At 54.4% G+C, this 16,209-nt stretch overlaps 4 protein-coding genes across 4 annotated transcripts; 2 read left to right on the top strand and 2 right to left on the bottom strand.

The window, feature by feature from the left end:
• Window positions 1-52: 52 nt before the first annotated feature.
• On the top strand, window positions 53-1,450 carry CC1G_15764 (hypothetical protein; the record flags this gene model as incomplete). The annotated part of the gene is made up of 4 exons (XM_002909999.1): window positions 53-220; window positions 271-663; window positions 729-950; window positions 1,010-1,450. 4 exons carry the CDS (start codon window positions 53-55, stop codon window positions 1,448-1,450), a joined length of 1,224 nt encoding a protein of 407 aa, XP_002910045.1.
• A 28-nt stretch (window positions 1,451-1,478) lies between these two features.
• On the bottom strand, window positions 1,479-2,928 carry CC1G_05589 (hypothetical protein; the record flags this gene model as incomplete). Its single annotated transcript, XM_001838056.2, has 4 exons — window positions 1,479-2,066; window positions 2,120-2,377; window positions 2,431-2,651; window positions 2,703-2,928. The coding sequence occupies 4 exons, from the start codon at window positions 2,926-2,928 to the stop codon at window positions 1,479-1,481; spliced, it is 1,293 nt and encodes a 430-aa protein (XP_001838108.2).
• Window positions 2,929-3,213: 285 nt separating this feature from the next.
• CC1G_05588 (hypothetical protein) lies at window positions 3,214-4,224 on the top strand (the record flags this gene model as incomplete). The annotated part of the gene is made up of 4 exons (XM_001838055.2): window positions 3,214-3,229; window positions 3,281-3,424; window positions 3,478-3,953; window positions 4,015-4,224. The coding sequence occupies 4 exons, from the start codon at window positions 3,214-3,216 to the stop codon at window positions 4,222-4,224; spliced, it is 846 nt and encodes a 281-aa protein (XP_001838107.2).
• A 2,585-nt stretch (window positions 4,225-6,809) lies between these two features.
• Window positions 6,810-15,225, bottom strand: CC1G_15763 (hypothetical protein; the record flags this gene model as incomplete). Its single annotated transcript, XM_002909998.1, has 7 exons — window positions 6,810-8,819; window positions 8,875-9,368; window positions 9,441-9,680; window positions 9,753-10,810; window positions 10,892-11,603; window positions 11,684-15,142; window positions 15,207-15,225. 7 exons carry the CDS (start codon window positions 15,223-15,225, stop codon window positions 6,810-6,812), a joined length of 7,992 nt encoding a protein of 2,663 aa, XP_002910044.1.
• Window positions 15,226-16,209: the final 984 nt, after the last annotated feature.

Raw genomic sequence — 16,209 nt, 5'->3', positions numbered from 1 at the left:
TCGCATTCGTATATGAATTCAAATATCCTTTCTGATCTCCCTCCCATTAACCATGGACAACAAGGGCCCCAGTGACCACCCTAGTATGTCCAGCGTCGCTATCATCAATGTACACATCTCGCGCACGCTCTCTGCCCTCAACACCCTCCTCATCAAAGGCGAAGAACTGCGCCGTCGGGGCCTTTTCGACCGCTTTATTCGTTGTCTCGAATTTGAACTTGTGAGGTTTTATCTTCGCCATATCGTTTACCTTCGCTGAAATCTTCATAGTTCAATGTATTGTGGCGTATCGCCGGTCACATCACGATGTGGGAATGGAAGTCTCTTCGTATCCCTCCTGCTTTTTGCAACCTAGTGCAGTCGACCGCGCTTGGGCTTTTGGATGATCCACTTGTCGTTGAAGGCATTTCACGGGGATTGGCAACACACCTTCCCCCATTGGCCTATGAGGCGCCGCGTGCATGGTGGATTGGTTTCCCCGAGAGAGAGGCCGACGCTCCCAGATCGCAGGACGATGCTGTGGAGCTTGAGCGGATGTACCCCCCCGAGGTTCGTGCGAGTTCATATCTCCATGTGCCACCCCCCCCTCCCGCCGATCAGAACACCCGCGCCCCGCCGGAGCTCGTTGGGAACTCGAAGGAAGAAGCACACAGGTTGTTGGAAGTGCTAGATTTACAAGTCCGCCGGGGGAAGATTCGTTCAAATGAGTTAGACTTCCGGCTTCGTAGATTGTGCGAGCTCACCGCTTGATTACCGCTTCTATGTCACCTATGACCATGTCACCTATGAAACACCTATGTGCTCCATTCCTGTTGTCGAAATCTGAATGGGAATCGTTCTGCAGCTATCTCGACCGTCGAACCGCACATTGCTTGGTTTGGCTCTCGAAGAACTACCCTCTGGAGGAGACGCGGGTGGACGAGTTTTCGAACGGGTTAATACTCGAGTATGTAAGTCCTTACACTAGTCATTCCGGTCATTCTTACACGTTGCTGACTGAGTTATCCAGAATACTCAGCTTCAAATTCTCATCAACGCCATTGCCGCCGGATGCACCCCTCCCTGCCCAGCTCTCTTGTGTGCATCGACCGGATGGACTCCATATGCTGGAGACGTCAAGGATTGCATTACATCCGTGGACAGTCTCCTGCTGACCGTATTCCAGAACGGCGTCCCTGAAGGATACCTAGATTTCCAGGTTGGATTCCGCTGGTGGGAGGTCGCATCACAACCTCTGACGCCTTCAGAGCGTTATTACAAAACATTTATGGCCTGGTGGAATGAGCAACCGAACTCGATTACGCGTGCAACCGTGCGTTTGAAAACCAGCGGTGAATTGAAGGCCGCAATTGCGGCGTTGGAGAAGGAACAGAGGGAGATCGACGAAGATATCGCGAAATGTCTAGCAAGGGTTGTGGAGTTGAGATGGCAGATCAAAAACCTCCTGTAACTACAAACATCCCTCGTTGATTACAGTACTACCTTGTTACATTGTCTCTATGCCACTGCAGGGCCTCGGGAATGTTGGTGTACGACTCTTGCCACTTTGAGGGATAGGGAAACGGCACTCCCGCGGCGTCGAATAGCCGTTCGCGCCAGAAGTGCGCCATGCAATAGCGCTCACCGTCAACCTCAGGGACGCCGTGAAGGACTAATTTTCCAAGCAACGCAACCACGCACCCAGGGTTATAGGTCCACCTACGATTAAACGATGGTGTTACCAATACACCGTTTGAATAATTTCCGCCGGTAACGAGTATGTCCATTCCTTCGATGGGCCCGCTGGTATCTCGGTGAATGGGAGTCGCGCGATTGACGATAAGGGATAAGGAGCTGAAGGGGGAAAACCAGATTTCGATGATCTTCGACACTGTAGAATGGTCCTTTGTGAGCTTCGAATTCGAGTACAGCTCCCTCAACACTTTCACACCGGATTCGAACAAAGGTTGGTTGATCTGCGCAAGGATAGCGCCCACGAGTGCTGAAGCGATTGGGATGTCACTCAGGAACATCCGACCCTCTCCCTTGGGTGGTTTCAAGGTCGACGCTGGACCGGGGAGTTGGTTCTGGGTATGGGTTAGGTGGCTTGTAGGAACACAGCGACAATGGGCGGACGCACCTCATGACCAACAGGCCACCACGCCGGGGCGAATGTCAACACCCCAGGAGTCATTTTACACGCTCCCTGCCTGAACAAATCCAGCGCTTCTCTCCAGTTCGCACCCAGCTTCTCTTGACCTTCTTCCTCCTGTTTACCCTTCCCCTTAACCTTCTGCATCTCTACCCTCGCCCGTTCGCCTTCTCTTGCTCGACTCTTTTTCTGCAAATGTCCGTCCTTGGTAGTAGCCAAGGTCCCAACAGCGGCGTCGATAATTGTCTGGAGTCCTGGCTGTCAGAGATGTACCCGCGGCAATACCAAAGAGGACATACCATTATCGCGGGCGATACACAGCTAGGCAGGTAGCAGAAGAGGATGTGATCTTCGGCGTCGATGATCATTGCTGGAAGGATCTCTTGTACCGGATGATCGCTGTTGAGCTCGGCGCCGGGAGGAAACTCCTTCGCCATTACTGCTTCGCGGTTGGCATTTCGTCCATCCTGTCGAGGGGTAAGCTCCCGCATATAGCGGCGAGCTGTCCAAGGAACTCGATCTATGCAAGGTATAGTCAAACCTGTGGGATATAACGAAACCGACTACTTACATCTTCGTCTGTACGCCTTTTCCAAGACATATGCCGCCTGCCAGAGTGCGGTCCTCAATATCGGGTTGGCCTTTATGCTGTCGTTCTCGGTATGAATGTATGGGATGCCTGTCCGCAGACCCTGTATCATCCGTCCAAGCACAGCCGCGGCCTCGTCGATCAGGAGGAGAGAAGGTAGCGTTTCATCCTGTGAACAGTCGTCGGTAGAGAAAGGGATGGCGGACATGGACGATCCGAAAAGTCCTTCACAATGGACATATCTGTAGGAAAGAAGTCAGAGAAACATCACCTCTGGATGAACTCAGGACTTTCCGCGGGGAAATTTAACCCTCAGATCGGAGCCTGTGACCGGAATCCTTTCCGAATTTCCGAACGTCCTTTGATCAAATGTACGGTTGATCACATGTACATATTCCCAAACGACGCTAATCCCGAGAGCAGGATCTCAACCCACCCAACCCTTTCCACAGCCTTTGTCACTCGGCCATATCATCTCGACAATACCTGGAAGATGTCAAAAGCCAAAGGTGAGTCGTTTAGACGGTTGGCCAACGATGAAGTACTTAACTTCCATATAGCTCGTGGAGCGAAGAGGACTGGGGCGGGTCGTGCTAGGAGGGAGGATGGGCTAGGCGAAGACAACCTTGACAATCCCGCGGTCGCGGGAGAGAAGGTTGTTGGCGAGCGGGCGAAGGTTGTCGGCAACAAGCAAGCGTCTCCAGGTGCGTTCTTCCCCGGTATGATACCTTGGTACATGCTCACTGAGACGATGAAGGGGTAGGCATTGGAGACATACCCGCGGAGGCACCCCCATCCTTCGATACAGCGGCGTTGGCACAGGAGTATGCCGTTGGAGGTTCATCATCTACAGGAGCCGCTGGTGACCGACCCACGGAGCTATTCCCAATCTTCGACACGGCGGTGCTAGGGGAGGAGTACGAAGTTGGGAGTAGCCCGCCCAAGCCCCCAGAGGCCACTGAAGTGCCAGCTGCGAGTACCTCGGAGTACAATACAGCTGACCTGGCGGCCGATTACCACGTAGGCGAATCACAACCGAAGTCCCAAACCGACCCCTCCGCGGCTACTTTGGGACAGACACCTGACGAAATGAACGAAGAAACTAAAAAGCTTGCTATGGAATACTTTGACCTCGATTCAGATACCGCAGCATTTCCATTGACGACCGAGCCCTCCGCACACGATCAGAGTACTAAGGAATTGGCCATGGACTACTTTGTGGAACCTTCTGTGGTAAGTGTATTCTCTGTTGCTTTGATCCTTGACTTGTATTGAACTGACATTGTAACTGCAGGCTAGCAGTGATGGTGATAAGGATGGAGGAGGTAATAGTGATGTCACTCTTGTTGGCATCCGTACTAGATGTCGGGAGTCCCTGTTGGACTGCTATTTGCAGGAGAGATTGGCAGTGCAGGGTCTGTTAGACTGTCGCCGGCGTATCACAGATTACATAGCCTTGCTGACCAAAGAATTGGAGTGTATGGAGGAGGGTGTGCATGAGTAGGACTAATTTAATTTGAAAATATTTTTTTTCTATTGTCTCTCTCTCTGTAAACCAAGGACAACTGTATAAGGGAGGACCAGTGGCATAATCGCCAACTGACTATAAGGGAGAGTGGGTGAGGGTAGAAGGAGACCACTGGCATAACGGACGAGGGAGAGCGGGCGAGGGCGGGAGAGTCGGTGATATGGCATGGTCAGCTGGCTGCTCAGCTGACCCATACTCCATAGGCATACCAAATGACTCTGAAACACCTCAGGAGCTGGGTCAGGTGACCTGCCAGCTGACCCATTAGGCATGGAAAAAGTAACTGGTCAGCTGGTCAGGTGAAGCCATGAACATGGGCTTTTTGCACCGTCAGGTTTACCATATAAGATGGGTAAATGTACTGAAAGCACTGCAGGAGTCGGTTGAACATGTGCTCCTGAACTGTCAGGGAAGCGCGGAGTTAGTCCAGGAGCGTGAGCGACTAGTTACGATTCTTTCTAGAGATCTCAGCTCAGCTGCGTTGGGCAGACTTAGGCAATCTGGTGGAGATATTACCCAGCAGCTGAGGATATTGGTTAGCTATTCGGAGACTATTGGTATTGTAGCCGCCTACGCGTCTCGAGCGATGAGTATTATACGTCAATACGGTTAGGGAAGGACAGGGGTAACCCCCGAGGTAGCCGGACAGGCCTACTCGGGCTTACCCCCACCCCCCAAAACCCTTACCCCTCAGTCAGGGGTAGGGGTAGTACCCTTACCCCCCAACCCTGGGGGTTTTGACCAAGGGTTTTAACCATTTTGGTACTAATCATTACTTACAGTTGTCTATATGGATATTTTTATGTGTTTTATTGCATATACAGCAGTTATTTAGTAGAAGCTATACATAGATATTGAAATAAATGGCTTTTGATTGATTTTGTATCAAAACCCTTACCCCCGACTGGGGGTGGGGGTTTGGCCAAGGGTAGCCGGACACCTACCCTTACCCCTACCCCCGCTCTACCCCTGGCCTCTACCCCGGGGGTTTTAAAACCCCTTGGCCATCCCTAAATACGGTCCAGCATAATATTATAGTCGTGGTTAAATCAACATCTGATGACCCTCCGGTTTACTAGCTACTAAGGGATGGACATCTTGACTGCCACTGGCAGTGAGGACAGTCGCCCTTGGTCCTAGTAGGCTACTAGGCTGATGGGAGTTTCAAGGGGGTCCCTCTTTGGTCAGCCTGGGGGTTCGTGTGCTTGCACAGCCGTCGGACCTTTGAACTACACACACACACACACACACTCGTGCGCGTCCTGACAAACGACCTGCTGCACTCCGAAAATGAAGTAACAAAGACTCAACAACTCCAAATCGCATACATCTTCCTGTCCGTCACGCTCAACGTCATCGCCACTTCACTTATTTCGTACAAAATTCTGGTTGCGAAGCGGTGCTTCTCTAAAGCACTCCCCTCGCGAAACATGCGGGTTTATAGTGCTGTGGCTAGGATTGTGATAGAATCTGCCCTTCCGTTGACACTTTCCGGGTTACTCTGCGCGATATTCACTGCGATCAATTGGGCACATTATCAGTCACGCTTGGGGTGGCCTAGTCTGACCATCATGGCCACTGCAGATACCTTCGGGTCTCTCATTTCTCATTTGCGTGTGGGACCATTTCGTCTGGAAAGTTGTACTCTTCTATAAAGTCTTTGAGGCCTCGCAGCCGCCTGGCGATGTGCACGAAATATGGCATGGGAACCTCGTATCCCATGTAGACCGCGAGGGGGGCTGGTCCGTCTAAGCTCGAGGTGGGTAGAGGCGGCTTTTTAACTTTACGGTGGTCACTCGTGGGGTTTCCAGGATCGAGTTAACTCCCCACAGGAGTTCGATGGGTCCCCAGCCCACCCTTTGGTTCAACAGGTCGCGTTCGTGGCGTGGTGAGTTGCGGTCGTCGTGGTTCAAACAGTTATACTCCGCACGAGGCACGGGAGCTGGGTTTGAATTATGCACGGCAAAGCTCACGACTCCGCCAAGTGTGCCTCGAACGACGAAACCGTCAACTTGAAAGTCTTTGACTTAAACCAGTCAGAGTCCCTGCTACATACCTAGAGGCGCATCCCATGCTTTCGAACAGAAATTCGAGAGACGAGAAACATAATGATATTCCGAAAGCAATAAAAAAAACAGCAAACGACGAACGATAACGACGACGATGTGTACGAGAAACAAAACAACTTGTAGTATGCACATATAGAGCAGAATGTAATAGCGTAGACTGGACATATAAAAACGACACAAAGAGACAAGGGATAGCACGGAGATTGAGATAGAGGTAGTCGCAATGAGGATAGATGGAGACAGAGACAGCGAGATAGAGAGATAGAGACAAAAGGAAAACAAGAAACAAGAGAGATACGTAACAGATAGATACGTGTTCGACTTTATATATATAGCTGAAGATGTAGCTTGAGGTTTCCAGAACGAATGAATGAAAATCAAACAAGAAAAGAGAGAGAAGAGTCCAAGTGTGACACCAACAAAGAGAGAGAGACAGAGAAAGAGAAAGAGAGAGCAGAACCAAAACGCAAACAAGACAGCAAAACAAAACAACTACGACGCAACACCAACACCAACCTCTTCAACCACAGACACCCGACTCTGACTCGCCTCCTTATTTTCACCGGGCACAGGAACCTCCTTCGCCCTCTCCAGCAACGCCTGCACCTCCGCAATACACTGATTCAACCTCATCTGCACCTCCCTCGCATTCTCCAACAGCGGCCGAATATTCTCCGGGGTCAGCGCCAACGTCGGTGTAGGCGGAACTTGACTATGCGGCCTGGGCTGAGGCGACGAACTCGAGTTTGAAGGAACGGTGATAGGCTGGGGCGGACCAGCTCTCAACGACCCGGACGCAACCTTACCAGTCGTATGGAACTTGCCAGAAGATCCCGACACAGATCGATTGGTAGGACCTGGCTTCACCCCGTGTGCAAGCGAAGAAGTTCGCATCGGCCAGACCGGGCTCTCCGCTTGACTTTCCTGCACGTTCGAAAGTCGGATAGGTCGGGGAGTCGACAGGGCTGTAACCGAACTTGCTGGACCAGCTCTCGAACCGGAGAGAGCATTACCACTCGTTCCAGCGACGGAAGACGAATCGCTAGCACTGAGGTTCAACGAAACCTGGCTCGCACTCGCACTCCTCCTTCCTCCACCCGTGCTAAGCCCCGAAGTCGAACGCGCAGCATAAGGATCCTGCTGCAAATACGGCGAATTCGGCTTCCTCAACTTCCTGCCCCGACTCGTCGACGTCGCCCGTATCGTCGCCGATCCCTCCACTCCAGTCGGACTAAGGCCACCATACGGCTTCCCGCCATGCTGCAGCTGATGTCCATGTTGGTGCAGATGATGATCGGGATGTCCATCCAAGTCAGACGCCGAATCAATCTGGTCCCAATCCTCCTCCTCGTCATCATCCTCATCTCCATCCACCCCATCCTGCCGTCCAAAATCACGACTTGGCCTCCCACTCCCAGGTACACTCGAGCTCTCAGCGCCACTGTGACTACTCCCACTCGGCACCCTCGACGACGCACTCGACTCTGGCACACTCCCAGCTAATCCACCATCCGAAGCAGTCACACTCCCACCCCCACCCCCACCTCCACTCCTACTCTTCCCACCAATCCCAATCCTAAAAATAGATGCTAGCGATGGTCGACGAGGACTCTTGGGTGGGATCTTGTGACCCGTATACAACTGCTGCTCCGAAAACTCAGGTCCAATGCTCGGCTCTCTCCCACCAACACTACTCCTCGGCCTCTTCTTCTCTCCCCGTCCATCACGCTGCAACGTCGGCGACCTGCCCACACGCCCATGCCCGTCCGCACTACTCTCCATCGCCAAAGACGTCGTCGAAGCCGCCATTGACATCGGGGCGCTACTGGTATACACCCCTCCATCAGGCTGCTGTCCTCCATGTTGCTGCTGCTGCTGTGCGTTGACCATCGCAAGAGAGGTATCAATCACACCCCCACCCCTCCTCAACGCCCTCAACATATCCCTAAACCCACTCATATTCAACTTGCCCGTCTTCCTCTTCTTGCTTCCGCTGGCACCGTTCGCACCAGAGACCTCCCCGCCCTGATTATTCTCCCCCGTAGCGATGCTCTCCTCTTCAGAAGGAAGTGTAACGGTACTCGCCATCGGATCGTTCCCCCATCTCCAATCCCGATTCACGTTGAGCGTTGAGCCGGCAGGACCAGTTGCAGACGACGGCGACGAGAAGGGCATCATGATCCCACCACCTGACGAAGGCGAAGCCAGCAACCCCATCCCTACCCCATGCGAAGTGGGCGAGCCGAACGGGGAGGCTGACGACAGAGGTTCTTCCGGTATCGAGCTCGCAGGCGGGGGCGAGGCAGTTGCAGCCACAGGCTCCGAATTGTTCAACATCTCCTTCAAGAGCGCAAGCTGCCTGTGGCTGAGATCGTGTCTTCCAGTCGAGGCTCTCCATAAGGGCGGGCTCGCCGTAGGCGGATGATGCTGCGATCCCTGAGAATTCGGGGAGTAGATCTGAGGTTGGGAGTGTGAATGAGGTGGCTGGGCCCCAGCCATCGCCTGTCACCTCGAATCAGTTACAGTCCCGATACCGATGGAAACATAGAAAACTGACCACCAATCCAGAAGGCGTACTCGGCCTCGACTCATCACCAGCAAGCGTAATCGCCCTCTCCCGACTCCTCTTCCCCTTGACCTCATGTCCACCAACCAACCCAACAGCAGTAGTAGACGCACTCGCAGCGGCCAACGACTGTCCCAAACTCGCCCTCCCTCCAGTCCCACCTCCCATCACCCCAGCATTAGGGCTAGCACTTCTCCCTCCATCCCCACCAACCATATGGCCTGCACCACCAACGGCGCTGGCCATCCCGAACCCGGCATTGCGACCCACAGACCCACCACGACTCGGACTCGTAGTCGCACTCCCCCCACCACCACCACCAGAAGCACCCGTACTCCCCAACTCAACCAACAACTCGGCACACTCCCACGAAATCCGGTACTTGGAATTAATAGTATAAAACGCAGTAGCAAGGTCTTTATACGCCGCTTTATTGGCCTGATCCTGTGCCGAGAGTATAGGTTGCGTCGGTTGTGGCGGTTGAGCTTCACAAGAGTAAAGAAACCAAATGGTCAGCATCCCAACTCTACTCCCGCAATACGAAACAGATAAAATACCTTGATCAGGATTCGTATTCGACCTCTTCCGAACTTTGAGACCACCGGATCGAGCCGACCCAACGAGGTTATTGAAGAAACTAGGCGAAATCGCACGAGGCTGCTCCTCCGACTGTTCAGCGTCACGAGCTTGCTGTTGCTGTTGCTGCTGAGCATGATACCACCCAGCCGCCTGCCTCTCCAAAACCGCCTGAACCTCCGCAACAAGGGTATCATACGTCGTCTGGAGAGTTTTCATGTCTACAAAACCAGGCGGTCGGTCATGAGCAACAACTCGAGTATAGAAAGAAAGAGGAATAAAAAAGAACTCACGTTCAACATGCCCAGCAAACTCCCTAACCATACCCAAATCCCGGCGGAGACTGCTCTGCGCTTGACTAATCCTCGCAGGAATCTTCAAATCACCCAACGAATTGCGTCTCGGTACCGCCGCCCCTCCTCCCCCCTCTCCGTTCGCACCACCCTTCCCATTCCCATTCCCACTTGCACCACCACCACCACCACCATTCCCATTACCACGACTGGTGGCACCAGAACCCGAAGCACCAGAACTGGCAAGAGCAGACGTAGAACTCGCAACCGGACTACCCACACTCCGTCCCAACGACGCAGACTGCAACTGGCCAGGCGACGCAGGCGGTCGAATCGGGCGTCTCGCACTCCTCTCCGTATTCGCAGCCGACGGTGATGCCGTCGAACCACCATTCCCCGATGGCGGCACCTTCGGGCTTGAACTTGCACCCAAAGGACTATTAGCAGTAGCATTTGTCGCATCAGGACTCGAACCATCGCCGCAAGCTCCAAAATCCAAACTCCTCCCAACGTCACCCAGGCCCTCCCTAACCGTCCGCGGCGAGCCACCACCACCCTGCGACCCAACAGACAAAATCGGTGAAAGGCTCTTCGTCGACATTGGCGTCGTCGGTTGGCGATTCTGGTACTGATTTTGGTGGTGCGGTGAGTACTGCGCTTGATTCTTGTGGTGTGGAGAGGCAGGATGTCGCTGATGGTGCGGAGAAGCGGTATGATGATGTGGTGAGGAAGGATGTTGATGATGCGGCGAGGCAGGACGCTGATTCTGCTGATTCTGGTGGTGCGGGGAACCAGGATGCCCACTAGGATGCGGCGGCGAAACCATCGTCCCCCGTCCACCCGGCGAACCACCCAACTCCTCAACCCCAGGAGCCAACCCCCCACTCATACTCTGATACCTAGACCTAGAAGCACCTTCCCCAACCACACCCACACCCTCCCTCTCCCCCCGCTCCCGATCCTGGCTCCCCCGCGGCGGCGACGGGGGATGCAAATGCAGCTCAATCGCAGGTAGGAGCGGTACAGGCGGTCGATTATCAGGCGTCTTCAACCCATACCTATCAACCAAAACCATCAATCAACCAATATCCTACGAGCATATATGCGCAAAGAAAAGAAAAAGGATAGGAAAGACATACGCATATCCATAACTCTGAATCTTCGACGCCCTCGGCGTCTTCTGGTTCTCATCCAACAAACTCGCCTGGCGAGACCGAGCCGTGCGCGTCGTAATCGACTCATCCGCTTCTTCATTCTCTTCATCATCTTCATCATCATCGTCCGAGTCATCCCCATCGCGGTGAAGGGACGTCGAAGACGAAGACGCAGAACGGGACTTGGACCTCGACCTCGATTTCGATTTCGATCTCGATCTCGCTCTCGACCTGCTCCTGGAGGAGGGCATAGGAACAGAGGAAACACTCGATCCAGAGACATGTCTTGACCCATGCTCGTCGATGCGTGCTGCCACCTCGCTGCTCTTACTGCCCTCCCCACTCTTCCTACCCTCACTGCTCTTCCGACCCTCCCCTCTAACACCCTCTCCACTCTTCCGTCTCCCAGTAGTACCAGACCCAGAGGCCGCACCCCCCTCCCTACTGCCACTAACACTTCTCCTCCCACTCCCACTCCGACTCAAACTCCTCCGTCCAACACCGCCAAGCCCACTCAACCCAACAGCAGACGCGAGGTGCGGGTACGACGTCGAAGGCGTCAGCGGCCTTCCATGTCCCTGCGTGTGTTGGGCGTGACCATGGCCAGTATGATGGACATGATGTGAATGACCCGTATGCTGGGTATGCTGACTAGTAGAACTACCAGGCCTCGACAAACTCGTACTACTCGTCGAACCTACAACCAACCAACCAACCAACAGAAAAACCAAATGAGTCACAGAAACCCAACAACCAAAGACAAAACCGTGAACGTACCGCGTCCGATAGAATCAACAAGCCCTTTATACCCATACCCAGGACTAGGACTAGGACCTCCACTCTTCGTACGCTGGTGCCCCATCGGACTCTTGCCTTCCTTCCCCGCGTGAACAGGCGACGAAGAAAAAGCGTTCGAGTGGCCGGGGTTGGCGTTAGCGCTATCCGAGGACCTCCCACCACCGACAATAGACAACCTCCTCACATTCCCCATAAACGCTCGCATACCCGAGGCTAGGGTACCCTTTTCTTTCTCCTTCTCTTTATCCTTCTCCCTATCCCCATCCTTCCCTCTCCCCCTCCCACCTTCAAACTCCCCACTCCGATCCTCCAAACCACCACCACCACCCTCCCCCTCCGCACCAAAAACCCCAACAACACTCGCCTTACTCCCCCCATCCTTCCCCCTCCCACCACCCCCAAAAACAGCAACCAACCCACTCCTCTTCCTCTCCCTCATCCCACTCGCATGTCCATACGACGCATGACGCGGCTGCCCACCTCCACCACCAGGCCTCCTCCCACTCCCACTCCTACTGTCTGATCCAGATCCCGCTCCTCCTCCTCCGTCGATACCACCGGCATATCCAGGAAGACCACCAGAACTCGGAGGACCGGACGGTCTGTTAGGTGAGGGACCCGCTATAGATACAGGTCGTTTGGAAGTGGAAGGGTGACGTCGCGCGAATGGCTGCGGGTGTGTGGATGTAGACGACGTAGAAGGTGGGCTGAAGACGTCCGAACCTGAACTTCCCTCTCCCTCCCTCTCTTTATCCCTCTCCTTCTCCCTCCCTTTATCTTTATCTCGGTCACGATCCTTGTCCCCACGCACCCGCCTCAACTGCACAAACCCCAAACTCTTCCTCTTGATCAACTTCGAGGGCGTACTCGGCGTCATCGTTCTACCTGTACTCGTCGTCCCTTCCTGGTGATGATGCGCATCGAAAGCATCCACCCCACCCAAACTAGGTGTATACCTCCCTCCTCCCGGTTCCCGCAGTGAAAGATCACTCATACTCCCACTCCGACTCTCACCAGCTCGGTACCCAGCTAAACTGCTTCCTCCCGTCTCCCTGCTCCCATATGTCTCCCTCGAAACATGAGTGCCACCACTAGCGTATGTGTCTCTGCTGGCGTACGTCCCCCCACTAGCATACGTCTCCCTACTCACATACGACTCCCGCGTCGCATGCGTATTCGCAGTAGTCGCAGTCGAAGACGTAGTATACGCACTCGAACTCGTCATATTCGAATGCGTAGTCGAGTTGGACGTGCTCCTAAAGAACCACGAGTTGGATTGCGGAGGGTTCGTCGTCGTCGTATTGGGGGAAGTCGAAGGGTAATGGTGATTCGCGTTTGGAGACGTAGAAGGATGCCCATGAGATATCGACGAGTGACCAGAAGGCGAAACATCCGGATGCGCAGGAGACATACTCGAATGAATCGACGGCGAAACACCCGGATGATGTTGACGCTGATGATGATGCGACGCAGACGTCGCCGGCCTATTCATCGGCGACACCTGCAACTGCCTCTCCCTCTCCCTCTGCTGATGCTGCAACGACGAAAGCGACGACCTCGGTCTCGGCGTAAGCTGCTGCTGCCTCTGCTCCTCCAACTCCAGATTCAACAGGTGTTTGTTTGACGCGGGTGCTTCTGCAGTATCGCTAGCCCCAAGCGCAGCAGTGCCGGAACCACCGACAGCAGCAGAGACACTCGACCCCCGCTTCCGCCTCACCCACCCCTTCCTCGTCACACTCCCAATCCGACTAAGCAGCGCACCCGCTTTAGAACTCGGCGTCGCGGGTACAGGTACGGGTACAACAGGCGCTACACCACTCCCCGCCGTATTACTGCTGTTTGGGTTCTGGTCATGGCCATGATACTGGGAATGAGAATGAGAATGACTCGCAGAGGAGGAGCGCGACGGCGTAACAGGGACAGACATCGGATGGTGGTGCCCTGAGTACGGCGGATGAGGCGAAGGCGTCCGCATCCCCTCCCTCCTAAACACCCTCTCATCCCCATCCAAATCCCCATCATCCGTATCCCTAATCTCCTCCAACTCCCCATCCGAGAACGAATAGGCGTACTGGTAGGGGTACTTTCCTCCTCCGTACGGATGCTGCTGATGGTGGTGATGCGAATACCCAGACAAATTACTCATCTCGTATTGGTTGGCGGGAACAGGCCGGCTCTTCTTCCTCAGCCGCCGCCGCTCACGCGACTTGGGTCTACGCGGCGACGGCGGGACATTCGCCAGTCCGGCATGACCGTGTCCTGAGGATGTCCGCGAAGCCGTAGGATGGAGGTGCGTCGTACTCGTATACGACCGGGCGTCGTTGAGGGTCGTTGGGACGCTAAAGACCGAGGATGTCGGGGAGTGTGGTGCGGGGAAAGGATGTGGAGAGGATGACGAGGGCTGGGAGGGTATCGCGACAGGTTGAGGGGAGAGGAAGGGTGAAGGGATCGCTGGGACGGGTGGTGGCGGGGAGGTTGAGCTGGAGGAGTTGGGGTGCGCTCTGGAAGGCGAGAGACGCGCCAGGGCAACCCGTCTCGACCTCGCAGTGACCGTCCGATCCTCCTCTCTATCATTATCGAAAAACCCAAACTCGGCATCATCATCCTCGTCCGACGACAGATTCGAGTGGGACTGCGGGGCGGGTTCTGAACTCCGTTTCTTCCTCCGCGAAGGCGGGGGCGGGCCCAACCCAAACTCCTCGTCCCAGCTCTCGTGCTGCACAGGCGTCGCCAACGAGTCCTGCTGCACACGCGACGAAACCGTATCCATCGTCGCCCTCGTCGGACTCGGATCTTCAAAATCATCGTCCCAATTCTCGGTCTCAACTTCCAGCCCTCCCTTCCCACTCCCACTCGTCCCAGGAAGATTCCCGACATCAGCAAAAAGCCTCTTCGACGCGCTCGACAAGCCCTCGTTGAACACCACCACGTTGTCAGAGCCCCCGCCGAGTCCAAACCCGTCGAGATCGTCGTTATCGCCGAAGCCATCCCCGTCTTCTTCGACCCACTGCGCAAGGCCGGGAGGGATGGAGGATTTGGACGCGTTGGATTTGTGGGTGCGGTCGAAACTCCCGCTGCGTTTGCGGTTGTACACGGGGGCGCGGCGCGGTGGGCTGTTGTTGTTCGTCGCTGTCGTCGTGGTTGTCGACATCGCGTTCCCGTTTGGGCTGTAATTCGCGTTGGCGAGCGAACTCGAGCTGGCAAGCGCGTTGGCGCCGAAGCGGTGGTTAAGACTAGGAGCAGGACTAGCTGTGCTTCTTATATCCCAGTCCTCCTCTGTCCATTGCGAGCTTGCGATCGACATCCGTTCGGTACGATTCGCGTCATAGTGTTGTTGTTGTTGTCGGTCCTTCCCCTTACGCGAGTTACGTTTTACAGGCGAGTTGGTCGTGGAGGATCCTTGGAATTCGAAATCGTCGTCCCAGTTTTCAGATGGAACTAATAAGTGTAATGCCAATTGGTTAGTCGGATTACAAGGACGACGCGGTTTTTGCGTACTTACCTAGAGCATGAGCTTGCATCGTCGAGGCTAGAGCAGCCATCCAATTTCAGAGAGAAACTCGTATCCAAGTGTCGATGTTGGCTAACGTTCAATTCATAAACTTTTTTCATAAAACGAGTGACGAGTTTCGGGGGCCAACAAGGGTGCAACTCGGCGTAGTTTCAGGCGTCAGTGCGTGCGTGTATTCCTCCTTTCCGGTGTTGATCTTCGAGGAGATTTTTGGTTCGTTTCGTAGGTAGCAGTAAGGGTCGTATGTTCAAATATATCGATTTTGTCGTAGTTTGTTTCGTATTTCGTTTCGGGGGGCGCGTTGTGTCGAGCTGGGCAAGGACAGCCAACCGATTCGGATACCAGGGTATCGCCCGCCGCTCGAGCAGAGTCGTAGTCGTAAGTGTCTAACACACGTGTCGTGAAGCCCTTCTTCCCGTTCTAGTCGAACACCCTCCGTCCAATACGCGTCGTGCCCCGTACCAAGCTGAATCCGCACGGGCCAGGAAAGAGGAGGAAGACGAGTACTTTGGGTTGCAAAGAAGGAAGGGTGAGGAAGTCAGACAACGCCCGCGCCAGCAAGGCCCTTCCCTACGCAATCCCGTTTACATAAAGCCGTGGGGTTAGGGTTCGCCCTTCCTGCCCTACTTTTTCCTCACGCCCCTTGCCAAATCAAGTCGCCCTCACACCCTCTAACGTCTTTTCTTGCCTTGTTTTCGTCGAACTTGCATTGCGATGAGAGGAGATGTGGGGTTTGGAGGATGCTAGCCACGAAAGGGGGGTACTATATCATTATTAGTATAATTAGCCTTGCCTCGAGGCATGGGGGGAGCCTCGTGCCCAACTCGTGCCTCCGCTTGTTGTGGGTGTTAGTGGGCTTTAGCCGGGCCGTCCCGCGGCAGCACGTTCTCAATGACAAGAGTCGTCGGTGGTTTTGATCGAGGGCCGACGTCGGAATCAGCGTATAGAGAGAGAGAGAGAGAGAGTTGCAGTGGTTGAAATATGTACTCAGTAT

This window comes from Coprinopsis cinerea (genome assembly GCF_000182895.1).
Source record: "Coprinopsis cinerea okayama7#130 chromosome 13 map unlocalized cont3.13, whole genome shotgun sequence".
Taxonomy (NCBI): Eukaryota; Fungi; Basidiomycota; class Agaricomycetes; order Agaricales; family Psathyrellaceae; genus Coprinopsis; species Coprinopsis cinerea.
This window is presented reverse-complemented; position numbering and strand designations above follow the sequence as displayed.